This window comes from Carassius gibelio, chromosome A24, assembly GCF_023724105.1.
Source record: "Carassius gibelio isolate Cgi1373 ecotype wild population from Czech Republic chromosome A24, carGib1.2-hapl.c, whole genome shotgun sequence".
NCBI classification, from domain to species: domain Eukaryota; kingdom Metazoa; phylum Chordata; class Actinopteri; order Cypriniformes; family Cyprinidae; genus Carassius; species Carassius gibelio.
Window position 1 is genome coordinate 5,856,088 of NC_068394.1, and position 27,586 is coordinate 5,883,673.

The 27,586-nt window shown below is 36.5% G+C and overlaps 1 protein-coding gene across 8 annotated transcripts in view; it reads right to left on the reverse strand.

Annotated features, from left to right (window-relative positions):
- LOC127946226 (rho GTPase-activating protein 29) overlaps positions 1 to 27,586 on the reverse strand; it is a 43,303-nt gene that overhangs the window by 6,568 nt on the left and 9,149 nt on the right. For 4 of the 8 annotated variants that reach the window (XM_052542655.1, XM_052542654.1, XM_052542653.1 and 1 more), the window contains exons 4-15: positions 12,543 to 12,686; positions 8,627 to 8,723; positions 7,683 to 7,755; positions 7,255 to 7,315; positions 6,463 to 6,609; positions 5,587 to 5,651; positions 5,329 to 5,439; positions 5,134 to 5,214; positions 3,597 to 3,767; positions 3,180 to 3,317; positions 2,285 to 2,475; positions 513 to 685 (exon numbers count right to left, since the gene is read on the reverse strand). In XM_052542655.1, coding sequence (XP_052398615.1) covers positions 513 to 685; positions 2,285 to 2,475; positions 3,180 to 3,317; positions 3,597 to 3,767; positions 5,134 to 5,214; positions 5,329 to 5,439; positions 5,587 to 5,651; positions 6,463 to 6,609; positions 7,255 to 7,315; positions 7,683 to 7,755; positions 8,627 to 8,723; positions 12,543 to 12,686 — 1,452 coding nt within the window. Of the gene's footprint in view, positions 1 to 512; positions 686 to 2,284; positions 2,476 to 3,179; positions 3,318 to 3,596; positions 3,768 to 5,133; positions 5,215 to 5,328; positions 5,440 to 5,586; positions 5,652 to 6,462; positions 6,610 to 7,254; positions 7,316 to 7,682; positions 7,756 to 8,626; positions 8,724 to 9,602; positions 9,874 to 12,055; positions 12,334 to 12,542; positions 12,687 to 27,586 lie in introns of those variants that run through there. The other 4 variants (XM_052542658.1, XM_052542657.1, XM_052542656.1 and 1 more) reach the window with 3 other exon arrangements.

A 27,586-nucleotide genomic window follows, 5' to 3' on the forward strand; every position in this document is an offset into this window, starting at 1 on the left:
ATCCAAGTGAATTGAATCAAACCAAATTTAAATCAGAATTCAATTGAATCTAGACCTTGTTAGTCAAAAATAAATAATAATTATTGAATAAGTATTGATACCCAGCCCTAACAATAAATATGGTGATAACTTGATTGAGGAAATAGGAAATGAGATTCAAGAACATCTCTGCTGCATGTGCATCTGCTGCCCACTTCCTCTGCCCTTTTTTTCCTTCATACTCTCGTAAACCTTAATGAGAAGTCTTAAAACACTAATGTGTCCAATTGATCTCTCCTAAAAGCAGGTCTGACAGGCGTATCTCACAGCGGAGGTTTGATCTGTCATTAATGAAAAGAACTAACTTTTTCATGAAAGAGATAAACGAGGGCACATCCTGAGGGACTAATTCACTTTTAGCATTCCAGGAAAGTCAGCCAAAACCCCCGGTGATGCAGCCTCACTGGACCTCACTGAAACGTGCATTAAAACATGCTGCGCTTTAAAAAAATCTTTAATCTTTAATGCGCTACCTTGAATATCTGTACTGCTGTTTGAGCGTCTGTTTGTCATCTTTCCGGTGCGTGCTTGGACGTGACTCTCCACATCATCTGCGCTCAGGAAGTCTCCAGGTGTGAGAGACACCTGGGACAAGTGAACTTGGGATGAGTGACCGCTATTTATCACTCGTTTCGAGAGGGGCAACCTGCATGAACATAAAAAGGTATTTCAGAAACCGTAAGAACCAGTTTGGACCACAAACCTGATATGAAAAAAAACAGAGTTGGCCATTAAAATGCCTCATTGGTATGTTTAAAAAAAAATATGTATGTAATAAAAATTAATAACAAATATGGTAACACTTTAGATTAAGGAACACATTCACTGTTAAATAATAGTTTTCCCTCACTAAAATCCAAATTACTTCTTACTCCCAATAATAAACAGCCAATATGTTAGTAATATCCATGCAAATATTAGTTAAAAGTGAATGTGTTCCTGAAGTGTTGCCATAAACATGCATTTCTTCATCAAAATATTTATATTAAACAGTTAGTGTTATTTTAGTGCTGTCAAATTGATTGATCACCAAAATAAAAGTTTGTGTTTACATAACCTGTGTACTGTGTAATTTTATATGTATAAATAAATATGCACACATACAATATATTTAAGAAATATATATATATACACACACACACACACATATATATTATGTAAACAAATGTTAATTGTGGATGTGATTAACAGATTTGACAGCACTACAATATATTATTTTTATGTTTTTTTATAGAATTTATTGATGTTTTCAATGACTTTTTATTTTTATATTTTCAGTTTTCATTATAATTGTAGTCTAAGTTTTCTGTTCTATCCGTTTGTCTTGCTATATGTTTTTTTATGTTATTTAGCTGCAAATTGTTTAAACTCTTTTATTAATTTTTCGGTTTAGCTTTATATTTTTCTATTATTTATATTTTATTGGCTCCAGCTTTATTTGAATTAACAAAATTATTAATAGTGTTAGTCAACAATAACAACACAGGTATTAATGTTAATATATGAAATACTATTTAATACAATTATATCACATATTATAATGTATATAATGGAATGATTTCATTAGTTTTAGTCAACAAAAACAACATTGAAATATATAGATTTATAGACATTTATTAGTTGTGTGTGTGTGTGTGTGTGTGTGTGTTTAAGAGAGAGAGACTGATGAAATTCAGTTTTCAACACCTTCCAGGCATTTTCAGTAAAACGTCTTAACAGTTCAAAACAAAAGGCCATTAACTAAACCATCGTAAAAAAAAAACCTTGTGTTAGAACGTGGGTGTTTTGACTGGACTGCTTTTGACTTTCATTTCAGAAGTGGTCTGTTTTCAGAAAGGCTGCTCTGAAACATGGTCCCCAACACATCACGGATTTCTGTGCCAGAATAAGTGTGTGTGGACATGAGAACTGCTAAATATGAACAACTAGAAACATTCCTCCCTTCACTTCTATCCCGTTCCCAGTATCCCTCTCTGCCCTGACTACAGCCATTTCCTCAGGAAGACCTGAGGGCGACCACATAATTGTGTGACGTTCTCACCAACACAATTCATTTTCTCTCTCTCTTTCTCTATTACTCAGTGACTTAAAAGTCAAAGATCTGGAAAAAAAAAACAAGCGGGCTGTTGCCAGTTTTTGACAGCAGAACTTGGCATAGTGATTCCAAAACATAAATTTTCCAGGATACTCATCTTGGTGGGAATGTTCCGAGCTGGGGAAAAGTTCAAAAGTGACATAAACCTACCCAGTGTTCTGTGTCCCACAGACGTCAAAGGAGAACGATTCCACCCTGGTCCTGTCAGAGGGAAGACTCTTCACAAATTCAGTGTAACACAGACCCGGTTCATACAGTTTAGAGTTCTCGCATAGCGACTGGAAATTCACAGGCAGGGAAACCACCTGCACCTGCTGCATCTGAAACCAGTTGACGGTCACCTGCAATCAAGAAAAATCAATTATTATTACCAAATGAGGCCTCTGACACAAACACCTCTTTCTAATTGTGACTTCTTTTTTTTTAAATCTTAAATATTTTTTTTTTTCACTGCTGAAGTGATCAAATGCAGTATATTGCAAAATCAACATTCAGGATCTTTTTTTATGATGTTTATGATAAAAACTCTATGTAAATTGTAAACAGAACTTCAGACCAATGAGATTCAGTTAAATATAAATTATATAAAATAAAGCTTTAAATACCAAACTTAAACTTAGAAATGCTGCCTTCACAACTAATCAAAATAAAATGTATTTCATTTCATTAAAACATTTAAGTTGAAGTACTAATACTGAAATAAAAATAAACAAAAGCTATATAATAGAAATGAAAACGATTGATATAATAAAAGTAAATTTAAAATATGAATAAACACTAATAGTATATAAATACTACATATGAAAAAGTAAAACCAAATAACATCCAAAACAAAACAAAAAATGAACAGATCAAAAGATATGTAACCACTGTGTCATTGCTAGTTAATACATTGTGAAATATAATCTGTTGATGAGGTCACTTTGTTAAAGAGAGGTCAACAAATTATACTCCACCACAAGGAGCCCATGGTATGCCCGTTTTTTTCTGAATGACCAGATTAGATTATATCTAATTGTGTGTTTGTGTGTACATTATAACTCACTGCTTTCAGGGTCAGGTCGCACTGAAACACAAGCTCTCGAATCTGAGTAAGAATCTCGCTCTTGGTGTTGGCCAGGTCCACTCTCTTCACCCCGACATCTGTGATGCACTGCTTATAATGTTCTTGGGCTTCCTCTGCCTAGAAACAGCCAAATACAAATACATTTACATTTAGAACAGGATTACTTCCTGTTTCTCTCATTTCTGGATCATATTTATATCATAAAACAACTTTACTTTTACACTTCTGAAACATAAAGTGAGCTGGACCACCACTTTCTCAAGTTACTCTTTAGCACAGATTTAAATATACATGACAGTAAAGTGTGCAATACAGTATCCATTTCGCAATCATTAAGTCTTGAATAAAGCCACGGTTGTGTTAAGGAATGCGGTGTGTGTTGCATCCGTGTCTGACCTTCTGCAGAGCCTCCTCCTCCAGTTTTCGTCTCTTCTCCAGCAGTTTTCCTCCAGCCATTCCGATCTGATCCTCCTCCACTCGATTGGTGGAGCAGCGTGCTTTCTCGTACTCTTCCTGTCTCTGTGTCTGCAGGACCCGGGCCTTCTTCAGCGCACTTTCTGCTTCATGCTGGAAATATACAATATAAAGACATCCACCATGATTAGCCAATCATAACAGTGCTCATTTAAGAGAGAAATCTAAAAAGAACAGTAACAAAAACAGACAGTTTAATTTAAGAAAAACATTAAGTTAAAACTAAAAACATAAAATTAAATATCCGTTACTTGAATCAAAAGTAAATATAAAAAACAAACACAACTCATTTTATTTCAGCTACTTGCCAAAGCAACATTTCTTCTTTTCAATACAATGCTCTGTCAGGAAAATCTAGATGGCGCAGGCCGATTGGTTCTAGCTTAATCTGACATAATGACATCATTGTTCATGTGCCGCATCTGATTGGTTGTTTTTGTATCAGCAGGCAATGAGTTGTTGCTCAAACATTCAAATATTCAACTAGTGCTCGCCTTAGCAGTTGCAGTGCACTTCATTAGCCCTTCTACTTCCCCAGCTCCACCTGCATAATTCTGCTATGGGGTGATTTCATGTATGTTTTAAATGGGATTGTCTCATAGCATGTCAAGGATGTGTTGACACTAGAAAGTATCAGTAGTTGCTCTGCAGCAGCAGCATAGCAGATCTATCCGCCAAGACCAAACACATTGGCATAGCCATATATATTACTATGCTAATTTTTCCAAGAAATTAATGTCCTAAATTAACCAAAACTAAAACTGAAAAAAAAAACTATATAGACATTGTACAAAATGATAATAATAAAAATAAAAGAAACGCAAAATTAATAAAACTTTTAACTAAAATAAAAAATGCTAAAAATTTAAATGTTGCCAGAATCAAATCATATCAGAAATAGTTAATAGGGTAAAATCAGATTCCATGTTGACTTTAAAACTACATTACAACTATTTTGTACAAAAAAAAAAACTTTGACAAATACAACGATAATAAAAAAGCTTGAAAAAAACGTTAAAACATATACACATCCATAACACAACACATGTATATAATTATCAAATCACACAAATCACAAACGCTTTGGAGCAAGTACATACTCAATGCCCATTCAGAGGCACTAGAAGACAAACAATCGCACTTCAGAGCATAGGTGCACATAAGCACTACCTTACACTTTGTTTCTTCCCTTTTAAGCAATAAGAGGTCATGCTTAAGTGCTAAATGGCTGCTAATAAATACCTCACACAAAGCCATGTCTGTAAGCCAGCAGAATGAAGTCTCCACAATAGAATCTGATGTAATTAGTGCTAACACTGAGCCCCTATTAGATCAGCAAGGGAAGTTGAACAACAAACAGCCTGATAGCTCAGCCAGCTCGCTTTTCAGAAGAGACCTTTTAGTGAGCGACGCATTTAGCAAATGCTGCTTTTGATAGCTTGCATTAAAATCTACCCACCATTTTCTTCTGCTCTCTCTGCCATTGTTCCTTCACCTCCTTCCTCAGCTTATCTAGCTCATTCTTTCGAGCTTGCAGAGGCTAAAAAGCAAACACGGACAGCAAATGCATTTAAAAGAAGTGTTCAATTCATATTAATCAGTTACACAATGAACATTTAAGATTATAATAAAAAACAAGGAATAGTAGTCGTACCTGCATGAACTTGTTGGACTGTAGAGCAGCTGTGGTTTGCATGATCAACTGACTGTATTCAATATCGTTCTTGAAGGCAGAGAGGTAAATATCCCGGAATGGCATGTGCTCCTGAAATAAACCACATCCCATTGAACAAACAGATCAAAAGCTTTGATAACTCCATTTATTTAGCAAAGAATGCTTATAGTCTCAGACTGGAAATATGTAGGTCGCATTGTACTTTAATAAAGTGCATATCATAGCAGAAATATCAACCTGTTGAAACGCCAGTGTCTTTGCAGATTCAGCCATCTTCGCATAGCTCTTTGCACACTCAATGTCTGGGGAGAAAAGTGAAGGATACTATTACGATCATGGATCCATGGATTGTCAATGCAATTATACAGTAATTCTACCAACAAAACTACTTAATATTTTAAGTTGTTACACTCAGTAAATTATAAATGGATACAGTGTAAAATAAATGTAAGCAATTTGTGTATATTTCATTTGGTATTACTAAACTGTATTTTGTATACTTTTATACATGGGTTAGTTTTCATAGGCTGAAATTTTTTTTAATTGCGTGACTTGGTGAATCACTGCTGTCTGGGGTCAATGATACTTTTTTTATATATATAAATTATTAAAACAATAGAAATTTAATTATTCAGAAAGGATGCATTCAATTGGTCAAAAGTTAAATTAAAGACTGTTACAAAATATATTTATTTCATATAAAGGTTAATCTTTTGAACTTTCTATTCTTTAAAGAATACTTGGTGAGCGTAAGTAAAAAAAAAAAAACTCAAAACTTCTGAATGATAGTGTGTGTTGTCTGATTTATGTTACCATGACCATTGCATATGTTACATATAATAGTATATAATCAAAGCTACAGATCAAAAAAATAATAATAATAATTGAATGTTCACATTTGTGTTGTAGTTATTGTTTAGTTATTGTATTATTAGGTTTGGTGAAGTCCACAATATTAACTTGAGCTTATACCCAACTTTATCAGTCACTGAAAAACCCACAACTTGACCATTAAAACTGCAAAAAATAAAAAATAAATCATTACTGTAACTTGATGGACAACTAATTGCAACTCCCTCATCTACTGATGACAGATAAACAAGCTTTACTCACCCATATTAAGACGTTTGTCCACCCAGGCCAGGAGTTCCTTTGTATATTTTGACCAGGCTTTGGCATAAAGCAGGGCCGACTCCACCCCGCTGTCATTACGGAGCAAAGCTCCATCCATCTCCTCCACCCGAGCGGGTGGAGAGGGACCTGGAAAGAGACACACACACAGCCAAACACATTAGTGAGAGTGAGCAGCAGCGGCTGGCGAACGGATCCAAGCAAGCCCACCCAAGGCAGCATGAGTGTTTTTACACCAGGGGCAGGGTGCTTGCATATATGTGAGTGAGTGTTTGTATAAGTGACAGAGGGAAAGTGTTTACTGACCTTGGGGCTGTATTAAAGTGGATTGGCATTAAGCAGCCCTGCCAGGATTTGAAGTGATGGCTAATGTGTCAGTCGAGAGCTTATACGCAAATGCTGAGAATGATCAGTGAAATCTGATCTGAGAACAGAGAGCTGTTTGATATGGGTGTATCTATGTGGGTGTGATCGGCATAAAAAGTGCTGTTTATTTTAAACTTTAAAAAACTTTTTTTTAAATGTCTGTAATGTGATATTTTTATAAAACTTAATGAATTAAACTTAATTTTATCCATCAGAAATCAGTTAGATCATGAAAAGTGGGTTAGATGGGAGGAGTTAAAGAAAGCTTGGTAACACTGGGTGAAAAGAAATGGAAAATAGAATAAAATAAATTTGTTTCAAAGATCAATTTTAAATCAAAGGGCATATTTCACAAATATTTCAAAGTAACTTGTGTATAAATTGAAAGTGAAATGGAGTGACTCTCACCCGGAGGGTCATCTTTTTCCGGCCCACATCCACTGGACTCCACCGTCAGGTTTTCAAAAGACTGAAATAAAAGACACAGGAGACAATAAAAAGACAGCCGAACGAACAAAACAATCCAAAACAGAAAAGGAAACAAGTTGTATCTTCCATATCTGCTTTATCTGAGAGCACTCATTCAAATCACAATGCCAAAATGTCACTGGCTTTTTCCATGAGATATATCGCAGGGGTGGTCCAAACAGGAAGAGCGCTCTTCTTCAAAACAGCCCATGTTTCTATTTTTCTTTACTGAGCTTTGCACTCTCTGACCCCCATCTCTATAGCACATAAAGAGGCCACAGCCTTCAGATCTGACGTTACTTTCAACCACCTGTTGATCAGACTGCTTTAAAGTGTATGATGAGGAGGAAATAGCGGGGAAATCTCACCCTGCTTCTGCAGGCCTGAGGAAGCCCCAAGGCTGAGCCGTTCTCTACATCTCCCATAAGGAAGTCAGACACTCTGAGGAAGACAAGGCAAAAATGTACACCGCATTAAAACAACACACACATATGCAGCAAAATAGCTCTGTTCCAAAATCTAATGCAAAACTCAACTTCTGCCCACATAGGTAGCTGCCTTCTAAGGAAGCATCTAACAGTCATGAAAACTTGTGAGTAAATTGGAACAGCAGCTTAATACAATGAGCAATCCTTACACAAAGTGCACAGGAGTTTTGAAATTAGCATGTCATGTTGCTAAGCTAACATTTCAATACTCTTCAATATTCTTCATTATCAAGTGACTTACAGCATCAATTAACAGTTCCTCTCCCCGTGGCCTCATGAGATAGTAAAGATTGTAAAGCTTGCCAGATGTAGCCCTTTGTGCTTACTGTTTAATGAATACTGTGAATTTGGACATATTACATTTTTCCCATACTGTTTTTACCTACTATATAGTAGGGAAATATGCATATTCGGATGGAGCCATTGCCTTCGATGCAAACAATGCAATGCTTTCTTGGAACTTTTCCAAAAACAAGATATTTTAGGAGTTAGTGTAATTAAATTTCCATTTGAAACAGCTTTTGCATAGGATGCCTTAAAATGCTGAGGTCTGCCAGGATTCGGAACAAAGCTAATGACTTGCACCCACCATCATGCGCACTCCTGACATTAAAAACAACAAGCAACACCATAACCACGTAGAGTCCGTGTTATCTTATAAAACAGACATGAGCTGAGCAAACATTCAGCTTGCCGACTCAGGGAGGTCGCTATCCTGTGCGCAGATGTTTCAGGTGTTTTTTAAATGACTAAACGGATAACATTTCATGACAGAGCGATTCGTTTACAGTAACATATTAATGAAACAACTGTGCTACACTTACACATTGCCAAACGTGAAGGCCAATGTATCTATGGAAGTGTAGATCTCAGAAAAGAGTGTCTGCTTATTGTCTTCATTCACTTCCTTGAAGTTCACACCTGTAAAGATGAGAGAAGAGAAGAAAAAAGCATATATGAAAATATGAAAAAAACATTTAAAAAATAAATATAAATTATATATTGTGCTTATTACATGGCTACTAAAACCAACAAACAAACAAAAAAAAATAAACATTGATTGTATTTGTTTATCTAAAATCTTAAAATGATTTTTTACTTTTTTAACAGATGCTGTAATTATAATAATGTAAACAGAATTAATAAAATTAATTATTAAACAATTAAACTTTTAAAAATTACTAGTTAAATATAGTTAGATTCATACATTTTCCAAGTCACTTGCTACATAAAAATATGATGATGATGATGATAAGTCAAATTCTACTCCAAGATTGGTAATAACACTATGGCTTGGTCTGCAATCTAAAGAAAACTTGACTTCCTGAGTCTAAACACTCAACTGGTAAAGATGGGGAGGAACTAAACGGCAGTGTAAATAAGCTACAATCAGCTCCAATAATAAACACTGTGAAAATAAACAAGAGGCAGATCTCGCCAAAACCACTGACGCCATTCCTATTTCAGCACCCTCCCCCCTCGACTCCAAATCCACCCCAACAACACCCTCCAGAAGAAGTAGGAGAACAAAGATCTGTGAAGAGAAAGAAGGCCAGGAGATGTCCATGTATCTCATTCCAGCAGATTTCACCTGTCATATACCTAGTTTTCCTTTCTTAATCTGTCAATACTTGTTTAAACTCTACTAAACAGTGAATCATTACGGTCTCAGAATGGTGCCATTCAACAGAAAAGCTTCAGGAACTTTTGAAAACTGTAAAAAAATTTGTAGCGTGGCTAAAAAGCAAATGAAGAACCTCCCTTCCAGACACAAACCAGTTCCTTGAAACTAACACTTACCGACAACCACACTTCCCATCCAGTTAGCCCACACCAAACCACCAGGAAAAGACGGATGAAAAATCAAGATCTAAAGGTTTCCGAGAAACTTTTTAGATTCTTTCCTCAAAATTCTCCAACAAACTTTCCTTGAAGAAAATCTTTGACTAAATGAAAAAGCCAAACTTCATGACCCTTTGAGATCTTCCGAAAAACGTTTTTAGATTCCGAAGCATACGTGATGCGGATCAGAAGCTCCTTCTACCACAGCTGACGAAGTTCTGTCTGGTCCTCACGTCCCATCATCCCTCCACATACCCCTCCCCAACAGGACATCCTGAAGCTCGCAAGAACACAATGGCAGCCCTCACCGTCCACGCACAATCCAAACGTGGAAGTTACATCATCAAGCAAAAATGGCATTGTTTTTTCATGTTTTTCCCCCTTCTCTCTGGGAAATCAGGCCCTAGTGAGGCTTGCTAATCAATTTCACCTCTATAAAAACCTTGATAAAACACGGATTAGACCAAACACTGAGCCCCTGGAAACTTATTTAGATGTTTCTCACAGTAGATACCAGACTTATCTGTTCAGATAAGGATAACACTGGCACGTCCCCACATTTGAGGTGGTGAAAATGCACCCAACTGGTTGAGAAAAGAATCGGTTGGATTCGTCTCCGTAGCCTCTGGGAAGTAGGAGAGCAGCACTTAGTCAAAAGGGGGTTAGGAGCTTCCCAGAGGGATGTAGGTGATGAGAGGTAAAGAGGCACAGGGCTGATGGGAACAAACACTCCCCCTTTTTGTTGGCAGCCCATGAGAGACGCCATACCACAGAGAAACTTAAATTACTTTTGAAACCCAATACATGCAAGAATGTTGCATGAGAACGCCTGAAAGTTCTTGCGTAACAGCGATGCAGGACGAAAAGAGGAAGGTGAAAAACCTCCTCGTGGCTGTAGTTCGCAAGAAAACAAGCTTTATTTGTATTTCCTCAGAACAGGATGGTACACAAAGCTCTAAAACCATCAAGGACAAGTCGCACGAGGTTCGTCAACATCAGCACATATCTTCCCATCAGGATATTCAGCCTTTTGGTGGAGTTTGTATTGCGATGTTCACATAACATTCTGGACCGCAGTCCTCCCTTGAGTCTCTGTGAAGGTTTGCCTAAACTCCTGCCGGTCCCTATCTTATCCTGGAGGGTCAGTGTCACATTTCTTCAGCGGACGCATGTGCTGGACTGAACATGAGAGACTCCGGCCTGTTCAAACTCCACAGTGGAGTTCTTATCATGCTTGGAGCTCCCCGATCCGGATATTCAACTTTCTCTTATTTTAATCTCCGAGCCACAGAGCTAGAACACTGATTATTCAAGTGTCACATTACAAAGGTTTCAGTGTGTGTGTTTGTGTGTGTGTGTGTCTGAGAGAAAGTTTGGAAAGAGATGGCAACATAAGAAGCATTTTGACCCTCTAGTGGAAGAAGCTGGAATTGTGCTTTGATTTAAAAAATTACTTCTATTTTTTTTTTACATTTGATTAGACAAGAAACTTACAATATCAGTGTTCAAAACATAAAATATAAAAAAAATATAACAAAACATAACATTACATATAATAATAAACTTTCACAACATTTTCACATATTTATCAGTAAATTGTGGAGAAACTTTATCAGCGAAGACTTTTAAAAATGCATAATTTATTTATCAATTAAATAAGTAATATAATATAATATAAAATAATGTAAAATTCATTATATTTACAATATATTGAAATTAAATAACATTTAAATAAACTTATTCATTTAAATGTTCTGATATTGATATGACATTTGATTACCTCAAAGGATTCCTATATATTAATTAATATCTAAAAGGTTGCTGTCAATATATTGATATTGTCTACTTTAGTATTTATGCACACATACAAAAATTCCTGTACGCCAGAAACACACTTTATGCATATTAAAGTCTAACAAACCAAATTTAAGTGAAATAAATTTTATTACACACAGAAAACTCCCTAGCTGCACAGAAAGAGGGAACCAAAAGGTATGCATAGAAACATAACTATTTTGAAAGAGGAAGCCATAAAGTTTGGAGATGTGTTTATACAAAAACATCACGGGACCCACTTTGAGCCCAAATGTCAAAACAAAGCTAGACATTAAGCTTCAGTTCCCAATAACAGTGCAGAGCGCAAGTAAAGTGACAACATAACAAACTTAGAATCCACCATTGGGAAATGAGAACCAGCAGCCATTTCAAAACCAAAAATAGAAACACTAAACATATCAGAAAATGTGGTTAAATGAATATTTGTCTACAAAAGGAATACTAACACATATGTATGTGCATAAAGCAGTCCTAAAATGTAAACTTACACTTAAGCAACACTTAAAGTGTAATTGATTTAGATAATAAAATATCAAACTAAGTAGCTTCTAAGACAGCATAATCAAAACACTCACAGAAAAAGTCTTTAGATGCTATTCAGATACTTCTGAGATTCTTGTCCACAAGCCGAGTGAAGCTAATCTAAGATGCTAGATGTTAATCTCTTACCGTGGAACCGAGTAAAACGGGATTTGTCTACTCTGACAAGGACATTATACTCACATACAAGCACACACACAAACACACTTGCATAAGTGCATTGTTCTGCTTTTCCAATGTCAGCCCTGAAAGAAGTTTGAGAAACAATGTCTCTTTTTGAAAGATCAGATTTTTGCATGCTTCTCAGAGAGCATTGTGCACATTGCTGGAAAATCCTCTCTGGCAATTTTAGGTTTATCATTATTAGTGACTATTTTTTAGTGATCCAAAGCAAAATAAGGCGTGGGAGGCTTGTGAGAAGGAGTTTGAGGAACAAGATTTCAAGCAAATTAGTGTCTTGCCTTCTTTCTTTTACACTGTATCATATTTAATTTAAAGCCCGCTAGTGGAACAATGCTTTACCTTTGACCTTTGCGATGAGGGTCCCGGCCGCGCTGAGGATCTCCACTGAATTCAGGGAGTGATGCTTGGAAATCACAGCTTTTAATACACGCAACAGCTCTCCCAGACGCTCGTGAACCAGCTGGTGCAGACAGTCCTGGTGATCTGAAACACACAAACGGAAGCACCACAATCAAAAAAAAAAAAAAATATTACACTCCTTTTTTACATTTTTGGAATAAACACTTGATTGGTGTCTGATTTTTTTTTAAACTTGCTACCATGATGCTTGTGTTGTGGGTGGTTGCCAGGCATTGCTAGTTGGTTGCTAGGGTGTTCGGAGTAATTGTTACGCAGTTTCTTAGAGTTATTCAGTTATTCCGCACACCGTAGTTTCATACTTAAGGTTAGATGTTTGTTCGGTAAAACTATTAGGAAACATTATTCACTATTAACTAGCTGCTTATTAGCATGCATATTACTAGCACATTGGCTGTTTAGGGCTGGGCGATAGAATGATAAATATCAGATAGACGAAATTAAAAGTCTATCGCTTCATATTATCCTCTATCATTTAAGTATTGCTGTTTACAGCAATCTCATTTCCCCAGACTAATTCAGGGCTTGAGATAAAGATTTCTGATTCATCTGCTTTCATTATGTTAATTTCAGCCTGCTGTCTGGTCAGTCCAATCACACAGAGGACAACACAACATGAATGCTGTCCAATTTCCAGACACATTCCAACTGAATTTTCCACATGGGGCCTTCTTTCCATACAGCTTCTTTTGACCCATTTCCCATTATATTTGCAACTACACACAAACCTACACACTCGCTTACTCATAAACACATTTTGGGGCACCGTGTTCAGTCGCACCCTCTCCCAGCAATCAAAGCCACATTTGTGCTGACAGTGGCCTCTGGATTACCCTGTGCATGGAAAAGGGGATCAGGGAGACTTTACCCCCTCTACCCTCTTTTTTTCTCTTCATCTCTTTTCCGTTAAGCAACAAAAAGGATGAGAAAAAAAGGAACTAATGCTGCAGTGGATAGTGACTACCTTGGCCTCAGAGGGCCAGCACTGTCTGACCACATTATAGTTACGCAAGGGGAGTCATAGGAAAACAATTTCATCATCATACATACAAGCTGATAATTTTCAGGTTATAGTCAATCACCATGAAACAGTGCATTTCATAATATTATGCAAGATTTGAAAAGATTGCAATACTAGCCAGTAAACGAATAGACTAACAAATACATAAGACATTACTTGATAAACAGGTACCACTTTATTTTACAGTCCTGTTCCCCATGTACATACTATGTACTTATTATATTAATTACAATAACTATGTAATAACTACAGTAGGTACTAACCCTGAACCCACCCCTAAACCTAACCCTACCCCATGTAGTTACCTTGTGTTACCAGAACTTTCTTAAATAAATACACTGTAAGTACAGTATAAGTACATGTAAGTACACGTACTGTAAAATAAAGTGCAACCGATAAACATCTACGGTAAGAATATGAATTTTTTTTATTCTTCAGTAAAAGACCATCCATACCATATGCCTTGATATTGTTAATGATAACCGGAAGGTCATAAGCTATAATTGGGATAATCTACAAATATCACCACTGTGCCTTTGTGCAATGATTGCGATTTTACTTGCATTAAATGAAAGGGTTTTCAAACTGTGGTCTGTAAAGAGTGACAAAAATATATAAATAAATAAAAACGTTTAGCTGTCTATATTTTTGGGGGGTTTTGTCATCAAAGCATTTGAAACCCTCTTGGCAAAATGACTACCCACTGCACGAATCAATATGCCAAGCTCACAGAATGACATGTCTGCATAACACATGACGTTCACCCCTGATGCTTTTACCAGCATGAACAGCGGGTCTGCAACTGTCCTGTAGCGTTAGCACTCATTCATCTTCATCAAGTGTCATGCATAACCACTTCCCGATGAGATAACCTGGTGCACTCTTATGAGAACTGAACCAAGCTTTTGTTTAAATACTCTGCAGCCAATCTTCACCAGCTCCTCTCCTGTTCGAGAGAGGCCAACACTTCACTTCTGACCCAGAGACCCCTCGCCATGAGTGCTATTACACATCTGATGATGTTATTGCATGTGGGAGTGTGCAGGATGTGTTCCTCTAAATCTGAACATTTTACTCCGAGGAGTGGGAGAGTGGTTAATCTAGGTGATTGTGAAGTCACCATGCTTTCCTAGTTAAATCATCTACAGTTCAATGAGTCAATGAGGTCTTTATTGAGAGCATCCATCCATCCATCCATCCATGTCTACTTAAGCTTCTCTTTTCTTGTTACACATTCCAGCTATATGTATTCAATCATAATTCTACTTCCTTAAATTCAAAATTGAATGCACTAAGTGAATTTTAAAGAATGTAAAAAATCAAATCTGAATGGTGCACAACCCTGTTTTGCTCAGGAGCAAAAACTCAAGACCTCAGTGTATGGGACTAACTAGCCAACTAACTAGCCGAGTATAATCTTAATCTTAATCCCCACAATGCTGCAACTGCCATACTAGTCTGCTAAATTTGTGACCCAGAAAGTTCTTTGCTATATTCAGCTTGCGCTTCACTTGGGAAACGTGAGTCTGAGAACATTTACCAAAAGAAATTCTCCATGTTTGGCATCAACAATCTTTTTACATTACTACCAAGAGAAACAATCTTGTGAACAGAGAATGAGAGTGAACAGGGAGATATATAAAGAAACAGGAGGAGCACAAGAGGATTTCACACAATGATGTGAAGACGCAGAGTGTAATAAGCAGGTGGGTCAAAGGTGACCACCAGCCAGCCCAAACCTAAATCTCTTAATTGGTGGAGGTCAAATTAAAAACCCTCCTTTAAAGACATTACATTTTGAATGACAATAACACCAACACAAAGCACAGCCCCATTTCCACACAGCATTCCCATTCACATGCACACACGGTCATGCATCCCGAAAGGAAGGGGGGGTTTAGTTCTGCTCGGTTTGGCTGAACAGAGAGAATAGAGGCCAGAAGACCCAGGGCCATCAAACACTTTAAATGGTTCCCTGCTCGTATGGGCCATCCTAAAAAACAACCAATTAGCACAACTGAGCACTGGAACAGCGGGAAGGATGGGAAGTTGATGATTTTAACCCTGTGGTTCCCTGTTTAGGATGGTTACAATAGCACTGAGTTTGTTCTCACCGGGTCCAAACACGATCACTCACCAACAGATTGACATAGCAGGGAAAAGACCTCTTACCGGTGATGACGGGAAACCTTGTTTAACCAAGAAAGAGCTTTCAGCGGAACATGAAAAGCCCTTCTGATTGGGGGAACCTTCCTTTTGTCTCCAGGGGCCATTTGCAAACAGTGGGGTTGTCTTCTTTGGGGCCTGCAGCATGAGGCATTTACAGAACAATAAATCTGGGAGGTTTATAGAAACAAGACGTGAGACTGTGGACTCTACAGAGCACAGAAGAGCGAAAGAAGGGGAAAGTTGGGATCTTTATCCTGGATCTTAACATGGGCATCTGGGTTAAGACCTGGGGGATGTGCGTTTCTAGGACTAAAACCACCCTGTAAGCCCACTCTTGACTATTAAGCCCCTTTCACACTGCACACTGGCCCCGGAAAATTGGCAGAACATTGCCAGATCACCTTCTGTGTGAACGCAAACACGTCCCGGGATTGATCCTGGGTTGGGGACCTCGTAACATTGCCGGGTTCAGTCCTGAAACAAGCTCTGTGTGAAGAAAAGCCAGAACCAATGCCATAAAGGGTGTGTTGTAGTGATGACACACGTTATCGCGCAACTCTTTTGTTTTGAAGGCAGATAAACGTTTGCGACTAAAAAATATGTGCAAACTGTCAAGAAGCAGAGATCCGTTAGTTCCTCACTTTCTGCGCTGAAGCTGAGATCATTCGCCATCTTAAGTGAAAGTTAACGTGCCTAGCATTTTCAATTATAAACTACACATCACATCCTAATGTCACGTGTCTTTACGGCACCTTTATGGGTTGTGTGTGAACGCATGCACATATTCTGGGTAATCACTGGCAGTCTGAAAGGGGCAAAATCTAGTGACCCGGGAACTATTGCCGGGAGACATTACCCGTGTATTTTCCGGAATCACAGTGTGAAAGGGGCTTTAGAGGCATTGGCACATTTTAACACTCTCAGAGACATGGACAACCAGCATTCCAGTATGGTGTCAACTCGTTAGGGGTGGGCAATATAGCCTCAAAAAAATATCACAATATTTAAAGAATATTTGCGATAACGATATTTATGACGATACAGAGTTTTATTGGTGATTGCAGCTGGCAGGCAGCAGCATTTATGAGTTCAAACAAAATTAAGGGCATTTTTAATCCCTTTCTAATGAGCTGCTGTCATCAATGACAGACTACCTAACTTAAAGTGTAAATCTAATTTAATAAGGTGGCAGCAGCAGCTGTGTGTTCGACTTGAAGCAGACCGATCAGGGTTTGCGGAGCTGAAATTGTGTAAATAGCAGAAATGAACAAATATACAAATTAAACAATGTTTAAGTTTGTAGGTGTCCAGGTACAGAAACTGAATAATCAAATGTAAATAGCATTGCATAGTCTTTACTGTAAGAATTAAATACAGATTATTTCTTGTTAAAACTACAAAGTAATTCAGTAAAGAGCAGTGAGTGTTTTTCTACCATTTCATTTCTTGGATTAACATTAAGGACACTGACAGCAGGTACAGTAAATTAGGCGCGGTCACTTTAAGAGATAATACCATCCAATATAATACACATTCCATTTCTCTCGCAACTGTTTACTTTTACTTAAGACATAACCGACCATTTTATCAAGGATACTTTCGAGGTGACGATTTTTTATGTATTCATCATTTCAAGAGCAAGAAGAGTATTAAATTAGGGCAAATTAAATCTTAATAATTAAATACATTTTTAAACAATTATTTATTTTTATGACAATATAATAATAAAATATACTCAATTAAAATAGAATAATTTAAAATCTGATTAAAAATACAATACAGCCAATACAGAATGATAAATTCAAAATCTAAATCTAAATGATCGTGCACACTTAAATTTTAAAAGTAAAAAATCCAAATAAAAAAAGTTAAGTATTAACCAATACTGATAATTTTGTAATAATAATAATAATAATAATAATAATAGTAAAAAATGTGCATCACAATTATAATCAACTTCTCAAGAATGAGGTTTCTGCTGTAATGAATAAAGATATCAAGAAAAAGAGAATACAAAATTGCAATAAAGTGCTTTACTAACAGATTGATTAACCCAAATTAATCATATATGAGATTAATCAGATATATATTATACACAAACATAAATATAATATTTCATACGAAACTTACATCTGCACAAATTTATGCAAATCTGCCAACACCTGAACATGCTAGTCAGGTTTAGTATAAATATATATTATAAAATATTATTCAATTATGTATAACATTTAAAATATATAAAATAAATAGACAAAGAGAATACGAATTAGCAATTTTTCTCTTCCTGTGCCCCCAACCCTGCTCAAGCATGCATGACTTGCTGCTACAATGTTATAATAAAGCTTTGGATCACGAGAGATGGATGGATGGCAGGGCTTTCTGGTCCAGAGCCAGTGCAAAATCACTTAACATGTCACAAATGAGCCTGCTGAGTCCCAATCAAATTATAAAGAGCTTATAGTCTTTAATGTGAACTCCACAGCACAAAGGATTATAAAATATGCTATTACAGCATTGAAAATCCATTGTAATTGGCATCTCAACATGCAGAACAACCACCTACTTCAAAAGTCAACACAAAGACCAGCAAGATGACTCATTATGGTAATTGTCTGCAACATCTGATCAGGGGTCAACAACATTACAATCAGCTCCAAAGTCTAGGAGTCAGTAATTTGTTGATCAACATCTTTGGTTACGTGTAAAAAAAGACTACTTAGCCCTTAACCTTCCCTTTTGAACCATTGCTGCCAGGGCGGACAGTCTCAGCATTCCTTAGTGGTTACAGCCCACCCTGGGGCACCTTCTGTTCTAGTAGGTGGGCCAGGTCATCCCCTATGACAGGGAAGCTCCTGGGATCAGGATATTACATGCTCCATGGTAAAGGGGCCTTTTGCATTTAGCATCTCCCCTGCCCCAAAGTACCCTGCTGATCCACCTTTCATCCACCCTTTCCCATGACTGCAGACAAAGGGCCAACGTTTAAAGGAGCCCCTTGTATGCACACATACACTCACATAGACATGCCTCAGAGGACCATTTGGACTTTGAGAATGCTCTGCAAGTAGAAATTGCAAATTACATTAACTAATGTCAAGAATTGAGCTACTTGAGCTGCATGAACTAAAGATAAACAGTCAATGATAACCGATAACTGAAGTGTTTTACTAGCTTGTTAATTAACCCAAGTTTACAAACCTGCATATACAGCAGCACTTGAACATGGCATTATATATGCAGGAGGGATTTATAATACCTACAGTAAATGCAGAAATATGTCCTGATTGTTGAGGAGCTTTGAACAATCCACTTGAGGATGTTGAGATGTTCCTCAAACTGATTTTGAATTATTTGAAGGACTGAAGGACAGCTGATTGCGAAACCGAACAATGTTATTTGCTAAATCCATCTATTTTGGCAAATCATGATAGCTCACTCCCATTAAATATTCCAAGTATTTATCCTCCTAAATTTTCTTCTGCATATTAATCAGGCACCTCGTGTGGAGTCAGGAATGCACTTGTTTCTTTCATTCAACCATACAGCTGTCGATCACTCAGAAAACAGGAAAAAAGACAGCCACCACTCCCTCCTGTTCCCCACGCTTATGAAGAGAATTGAACCCCAGCATTCCAGCTATACTGCATTTAACACGCCTGAAAATCTCCCACAGAGAGCCCAGTGCTCTCCGCATGGATTACCGTGACCAGCTCATCTCAGGCCAGCCTGGCATCCAAAAGGTAGAGAGCAGAAAAAATTTAAGTAGTTGGGGTTCGTTAAAAATCATGCAGCGTAAAAAAAAGCTTCAGAGAGGACCCAATTACCATAATCTTCAGAAATTTTCCAAAAAAATGTATCCTATTCAATAGAATAATAAACTTTAAAATAAAGTTTGTACTTCATCCTCTAAAAATGGCACATGATTTACATTACATTTTAAAACATACTGTTAAAAAAAGTTGTTTAATGTCAGTAACTTTGCATTGCTTTATGTTGTTTTTTTGATTTGCGCTGAATAATGCAAAACATTACAAAAATCTGAAATATTGACAAAATAGAAATAAATAATTAAGCTATATAAATTATTTGTACATTTGTTAATTTAACAATTTGTAAATTTTAAAACTTTATAATCATTTTAAGTATTACATTGAGGTTTAAAGCGTACAGACAAAATGTTTACATTGTTTTTCAACCTCTTATTTGCTAGCAATTGGTGATTTATGTCTGGAACGATGTTCTTGAAGGTCATACTGGTAAATCATCTGACAAATTATTCCGTCACATCATTTAATTTGATGAATTTATTCTGTTTATTCAGTTTCCAACATGTTCCATATGGACATCTGGGCAATTTTATTTGCATTTTTGCTGTATTCATCCAGCTTTTTTATGCAATGTGCTAAATATAGAAGGAAAGCTATATTGCAAAAAAAAGCAATATTGCTACTTACTATGCAATCACATTATAATTGCTGTTAATAGGTGTCCATTGTCTGGTTGACTATGTCATGTAGAGGTTGACCGATATTGGATTTTGCCGATACTGATAGCTAGGTTGGACCGCACTGGTCGATACCGATTAATTAACCGATAGTAAAAAAAAACAAAAAAAACTAAAATAGTGCTTTATTTACAAAAACAAAACAGTAGTAGTAGTAGTAGTAATAATAATAATAACAGTAATAGTAATAGTAAATGTTGAAATTACCACACTAATAGGGCCCTATGAAATCAGTTTAATTTTAATAAATAAATTCCTGGATTCTCCTTTTTCCATTTTAATTTTGCTTCACTCCTTTTTAATAGTTAAATTAAAGTTTATAAATCATAAAGTAAGTCTAATTAAATAAAATCATGAAACTTACACATTTTCAAATCAATTTAATGAAAGTTTAACAAAAATAACATGATTAGGGCCCTATGAAATGTTTTATTGTTTCTCACCATATTTTTTTATTGTTACCAAATTCTGTTTTAGCATGTCTAATTATTTGAACGCATAAAACAACTTAATTTATTATTTTTTTCTTAAAGAAGCCTAATAATTTTTTCCCCTCAAAATGTTTTATCAAATTAAGGCATGAAACATTAATTTTATTTGTCCTTTAATTACTTAAAATTAAGCAAACTTTTTTTGGCAAACAAGGGGGATTTACTATTAAAAATAAAACATGGAAGAAATGTTGTGTGATTATTCATTAAAAAATAATGCTTGTTTCATTTAAGTAGTAGTAGTAGACTATGTATATTCTACTGAACAATAGACTTCATAACCGGAATTTTATTTAGACGGGTTGCAAAATAAATGAATATCAATGCATGTGATATGATGCTTTTGCTCAAATCAAACGGTTATGTGCTCATGAAGTGACTCTCAGAGCAGTTCTGTTCATGTGTTTTCGTCCTCAATTAGAGAGATGACAGATGCTGAAATCACTGTGAGCGCCACGCACATTAAACTGTGAATTCCGTCCGTGTTTTATGCATCACGGAAATCATAGAGCCCTACAATTATCCCAGTACAATGTATACTCTCACACTTGAACTGCTTCTGTTATTGAACACTCAAGTGATTATCTAATCAATATAAAGAGCAGCGCTGAGTCTATGAGAACTCACCGGTATCACACACACTCCAGAGACTTCTTTAAAACAAAGCCTTCTCAGCCGCTTCAGCAACAGACCCAAACCGGGAAACTATCAGCCACTCCAGCAACGGACGAAACTCGGAAAACTATCGGCATGGATTTTTGCTGATAATCAATTGTTCCAGCAATCAACTATTGGTGCCGATTAATCAGCAAAACCGATAAATCGGTTGACCTCTAATGTCATGTATACATTTTTCTGAAAATTCCTGTCATTTGCATATAAACTGATCACCACTTATAAGCTACTACTAAATATTGTAGAAACTTAATTTTCTGTAAAGTTGCTTTGAAATTATTTGTATCGTAAAATAACATGGTGCACTATATTTGTGTGCAAACATTAATGCATTTAAAGGGATAGTTCACCCAAAAATGTACTTTCTCTCATTGTTAATCGCCTCATGACATTCCAAACTTGTATGCATTTCCTTCTTCTGTGAAACACATATTTATTTCATTCTGTCTTAACACCAGTGTTGCAACTAGCCATAAAATCCGTGAGAAAAACCAGACAGCCGTTGCTCGGCCAAGGATAAGCCATGGACAGGGTTTCCCCTCTCAACATGAAGCTGTGTCTCTTTGATGGGCTTTCCAGGGCTCAGGCCTCAGATGCAAAACAGGGGCCAATTAATCTTCAACCACTCATCTTGTACCAGGAACCCATTGCTCGAAAACAGGATTTGAGTCAGATCAAGTGGACTGGTCTAGATGGTCTCACAGAGTTACACTAGAACCCCTCAGAATGAGTGTGTGTGTGTTTGTGTGGGAGAGCGGAGGAGAATAATCCATTCCTGATGATATTGAGGGTCAAGACTTAAGGGGACACATTAAATCCACCGCTCTTCAGACTATTTTAATCCAAGGCCACTTTAATCTAAAGGATAAATTTGCCATCTTGGATTGAAGTTGCTAATCCAGAGCAGTGAGCTTGATTGGGGGTTGCCTAGTATTAAGGTTAATCAGTAGATCATATTTGCTAAGTTGGTTTGGAGATAAAAGACAAAGCTACTGGGACCCTCAGGTGTGATATCTTGTTACCACTTACCAGCATTATCATTTCAGTTTCTCAACAACTGTTTAAAATCCCTTTGTGTCCTTTGTTTGACTAGGTTACAGCTCTCTCCAAACTTGACTTCCTGTTGTAAACTATCCTCATTCCAGAGCTCCTTATATTTAGGACTTTATCTGAACACCTTACAGAATCAGTGGTCACTTCTCTCTGGAGCTTCCACTTTAAGAAATACAAATGTAACATAATTATTCATTTTGAGACGAAGAGTTGAGATGAGGAAGTTCAACAATAGAGGTGGAAAAATGGGTAAAAAAATAGTGCAATCCCTTAAAGGGTTAATTCAGCCAAAAATGAAAATTAAGCAATAAATTACTCTACACTAAAGTCATCCTGGGTATCGTTTTTCAGACAAATCCAGTTTGAGTTATTTTAAAAATTGTCTTTGATCTTTCAAGCTGTTTGATGCCACACTGTGGGTGTTGCACTGCATTGGTCCTTGAGAAGTTTAATAAAAAGTGCATCCCTTAAAAAAAGTGTCTCACGGGGCTCCAGAGAATGAACAAAGGCCTCCTGTAGTGAATCAGAATCAGAATCAGAAAGAGCTTTATTTATTTATGAATTGATGCGTGTTTGTAAGAAAAATATCCATATTCAAAACGTAATAATCACTTTAATCTAACTTGCGCTTGATCAGTTCCAGGGAAATGATGTATGAGGTCAGCTTTTGCTTTGCTGTTGTACTATAGCATTAGCAATAGCTTACTACTGTAACTAAAGAGCTTACACATATTGGAGGACTAACCAATACAGAAAGCTAAAAAAATATTTTGGTCATTACCAATACTGTTAGTTAAGGGCAGCATTGGCACAAACTTTACAAAACTGGTTTAAAACCTTACATAAATTTGTTTTAATAAATTGAATCACTGTAGGCTACACAGTGGATATAGTTTAAATCTCTAGATCAAAAATTAAAATAATAAAGATAGTAAAGACATAATAAAATCACAGTAATGCTTTGCGGGAACACGCAACACGTGCACTTTGATCACAGTCAGTCTCCTCTTACTGTCATTTATTTCTTTATCCTGTAAAAGCGTCTGATATGTGAGCGGTGTAGGGCAATGTCTATAGTACCATATAAAGTACCATAAAATAAAATAAAATTACTGTAAAAAGCATAATTAACTGTTCAGATACAAGATGTTTTCAAAAAAATAAAGTTTTATAAAATGATAAACTTTACATTTCAGCCTTTAAAGTCAAAAGTATGAATTAATATATTAAACAATTATTATCAATAAATTATTATATCAGTTAAGTAACATAAAATAGGGTTGTCCGATACTGATAAAAAAAAAAAAAGATAACGGTAATTAGATGATATTTTGCTGAGGGTGTTATTGTGCTGATATCTTAAGGACTAATGTGGACAGCTGACTCCTGAATTTTTTATATTCTAATACAGTATTCTGTGCAGTCAGTTCACAGCAGTAATATAAATTAATAATTTACATCAAGTTTCCATAAGTCATTTTTTTCTTAAGGTGTGCATCATCTTTTAAGTCAGATTCTTGCATTTGGGTTATTACCAAGCAAATTAAGTCAGCATTAACAGAATTTATCTTTGCAATGCAGAGGAAACACAAATGCTGCATTAGAAGCGTCATTTACATGCATTTACACACTGTTTAATGCAGCTCAGAGGGACATGTAATACTTTAACCTGAAGTTACAAATGCATGCCCACTCTGTTTCCTCCACTATTGTTAGATGCCCTTTTGTCCATATAAATGCGTTATTCAGTGCTGTAATTTGATGCGACCGGCTGAAGTTGGATGTGAACTGTGGGCAGACCCAACTAATCGATAATGAGAATCGTTGACAATTATAATTTTGATTTTATTGATTAGTTGTTGCAACCCTTCTCAAGGACCGATGCAGTGCAACACCCAGATGCTTGATTTTTAAGGCTATCTATTACTAATCGTTTCAGCCCTACCTAGGATGACTTCAAGGTGAGTAATTTATGGGCTTATTTTCTTTTTTGGGTGAACTAACCCTTTAAATAAAAAAAAATAACTAATAAAATACAATTAAATTAAAATACACACAGGCAGGAGCAGATATAATTCCATAAATCTACAGATACAGTAATGAAGATATAAATGAATGCCCATTACATCATGAGGGCCAAATAACTTAACAATTTCAAAAGGAATCCTGTCCTAAAACAAATACACACTGACAAAAAACATTGCAGTAAATATGCAGCTTGAAAAATAAAGAGCGTATAAGGAGAGGGCTACAAAACTAAATTCAGGTCCAAAACAAGAAAGAAAGAAAGAAAGAAAGAAAGGACTTTTTAAACTCCACAAATCAGCACAGAGCAGGCAGTAAACAGCTATCCGCAGCCCACACATGTACACTGGTACAGCCAACCCTGAAAACACACACTTGTGTCTTATCTATTATTCTCAGTGTTTTGCTCGGGGTAGGAATGAATATGTCACCTTGCCCTACATTCAACTCTCCTTACAGGCTGTAATCTCTCTTTTATGCCCACCTCCTAAACAGGCTCCACTATAGATAAGCAGTGAAGTCTAAAACAAAAAGAACAAAACGGTTGGACCAAACTGTTTTATATGTGTATCTAAATAAAATGGAACATCTTCTTAATGAGATTCACATCCATAACTCAATTTTTATTGAAACAAGAATGTGTAATGTGATCTTCAAAGATAATCTGGACTAATTTACGAGTGCCTTTGAACAGGAATATCTTCAAAGCGACCCTTAAAGGAACTCTTTATTAGAGAACTGACTGGTGGTTACACCAACCATCTCGTATGTTAGGAGATCTGCCATTTAGAATGAGTACAGCTGGATCACAGCTGCATTAAAATCCTAGAACAAGCCACTCAAATGACACAGGGCGGCTAAATTTAGGATGGAATTTCACAATGGATGATTCTGAATCTCTAAAACAGCATACTGGTTTTCTCAGAGGACCTGGTGCACTGCTGCAGGGCCATTTTCCCATAAAACTTCACAGTGGGACAAAGAGAAGTTGTATTTCTCATTGTTTTAATATAACATAAACTAAATGGACATAAGCGTGCCAGTTTAGAGAGTGTCACATGGGAAAGAAAGAAACAGTAATCCTGCAAACATTCCTGGCTCAATACCAGGAATGACTCATGGTGACGTCTTGACAAATGCTGGTGCTGTGAAACACCTGGTGAGAAGTTCTCAGCACCTAACAAGTTACACATTACCGAACACGCTGCAGGAATACTGTGAAAATGACCATTTTGCTCACCTTTCACTGGTCAACCAAGCAATTCAGTCATTCGATACAAATGACTCATTGAGAATGCTGAATGATTCAGCCAAACACTTAAAATGCAGATATGACTCACTTTAAATGTAAAGCACTCAGTCTCATGACTCATGACATAAAATCAGCTGTGCTACAACTATTCATCATTTACTTTGAGTAATGGTTGAGCTATGTTAGCTAGAACTACTCTAAACTAGGGCTGCACGATATTGGGAAAAAATTACATTGCGATATTTTATTTTTCTGCGATATATATTGCGATATGAAATCGAATCAAATTTTTTCTTACAAACAAGCACACAGTGAGCACACTTACATTCTCATTTTAAATGATTTAAACATCAGAGTATTATTTAAATTAGAGTAAATTATTTGTTTGTAACTTTAGGATATGGTTTGAATTGTTAACATATTAACTAACATGAACTTACCACGAGCAATACTTTTGTTACTATATTAATTAATCTTTGTTTATAAAAACACAGCTGTTCTTTGTTTGGTAATGTTGCTTTACAGTGCATTAACTATGTTAACAAATACTGTACAACTTTCGATTTCAACAATGAAGTCTTTAGTCTAAATGTTGAAATTATCAATGTTGTAGAAGCGCAGTTTAGTAATCGTAAATGTAAAATAGTTTAATAAATAGAACATTATTGTAAAGTGCTACAGATTTTTTTAATACACCAATTCAGACGTCTCATGAGTACAGTGTTGGAAAGGTCAGTTGTTTAAACCATTCATTAAATTGAATCGGTTCAAAGGAATCATTAGTTCGCAATCGGACATGTACGGCACGCGTTGTGTAATTATCTCTGCAGTTTAGGATATCGCGCAAGATTTGACAACACAGAAAACATTTCATCACTGGATAGTTGTTGTTTTTTTTGACACCATTGTGTCAATTCATTTTGATTAATATGCGTGAGGGAGAGAGAGCAAGACAGCGCTCATCCTGTTTGAAGACAGTGAAGGTGAGCGTACGCGTGCGGCCAGGGCTCTCTCACTCTCTCTCTCTGCTCGTTCTAATATGCGCCCTGTTAAACTGACAGGACTTAAAAACACATGCAAATTATATACTTTCACTCTATGATGGTTAAGCTGTGCAATTAATCCCCGAATCACATTCGTCAAGGGCCGGGGAGCAGCTGGCCTGTACGGTTAATGAATAACGGATCAACTATAACATCCTGTGATGTGACTATAGTGGATTCGTACATCATGATATCAATGCTTAAATGACACATCGTGCAGCCCTACTCTAAACACATCTGAAATCTCTTCAGGATCAAAGCAGCCCATGTGTACTGTGCATGTGGACCCTCATGCCTGTGATTGAAGGTTGAGGTTCACAGGGCAAACAGTGTGGGTCACCAGTCCCCAAATAACCTCACAATAGGGGCCAGAAAATCAGTTTTAGCCGATCAGAGGATCCCCCTATGCACAGCAGGCTGGAGCACAATGTGGTGCCACTGGGGATGAAGAGGGGTTTAATCCCACTCATAGACTCGGCCCGCACCCCACTGCGAGGGCAGCTTGGACCCTCCACAAACTTCACAGCCATGATTTGAGACCTTTCCAAGCCATTTGTTTTTTTTTATATTGGCCCAGTATTGGAAATAAAGTGGCATCCTTTTGTACATAACAATACAAAAGTAGAGGGCTTTGACTTTAAATTATTCTGTCATTGACTGTATGATAAAAATTCTTCGACATTTTGTATTTTATACTTTATAATTAAAAGGAAAGTTCAATCATAAAATAGTA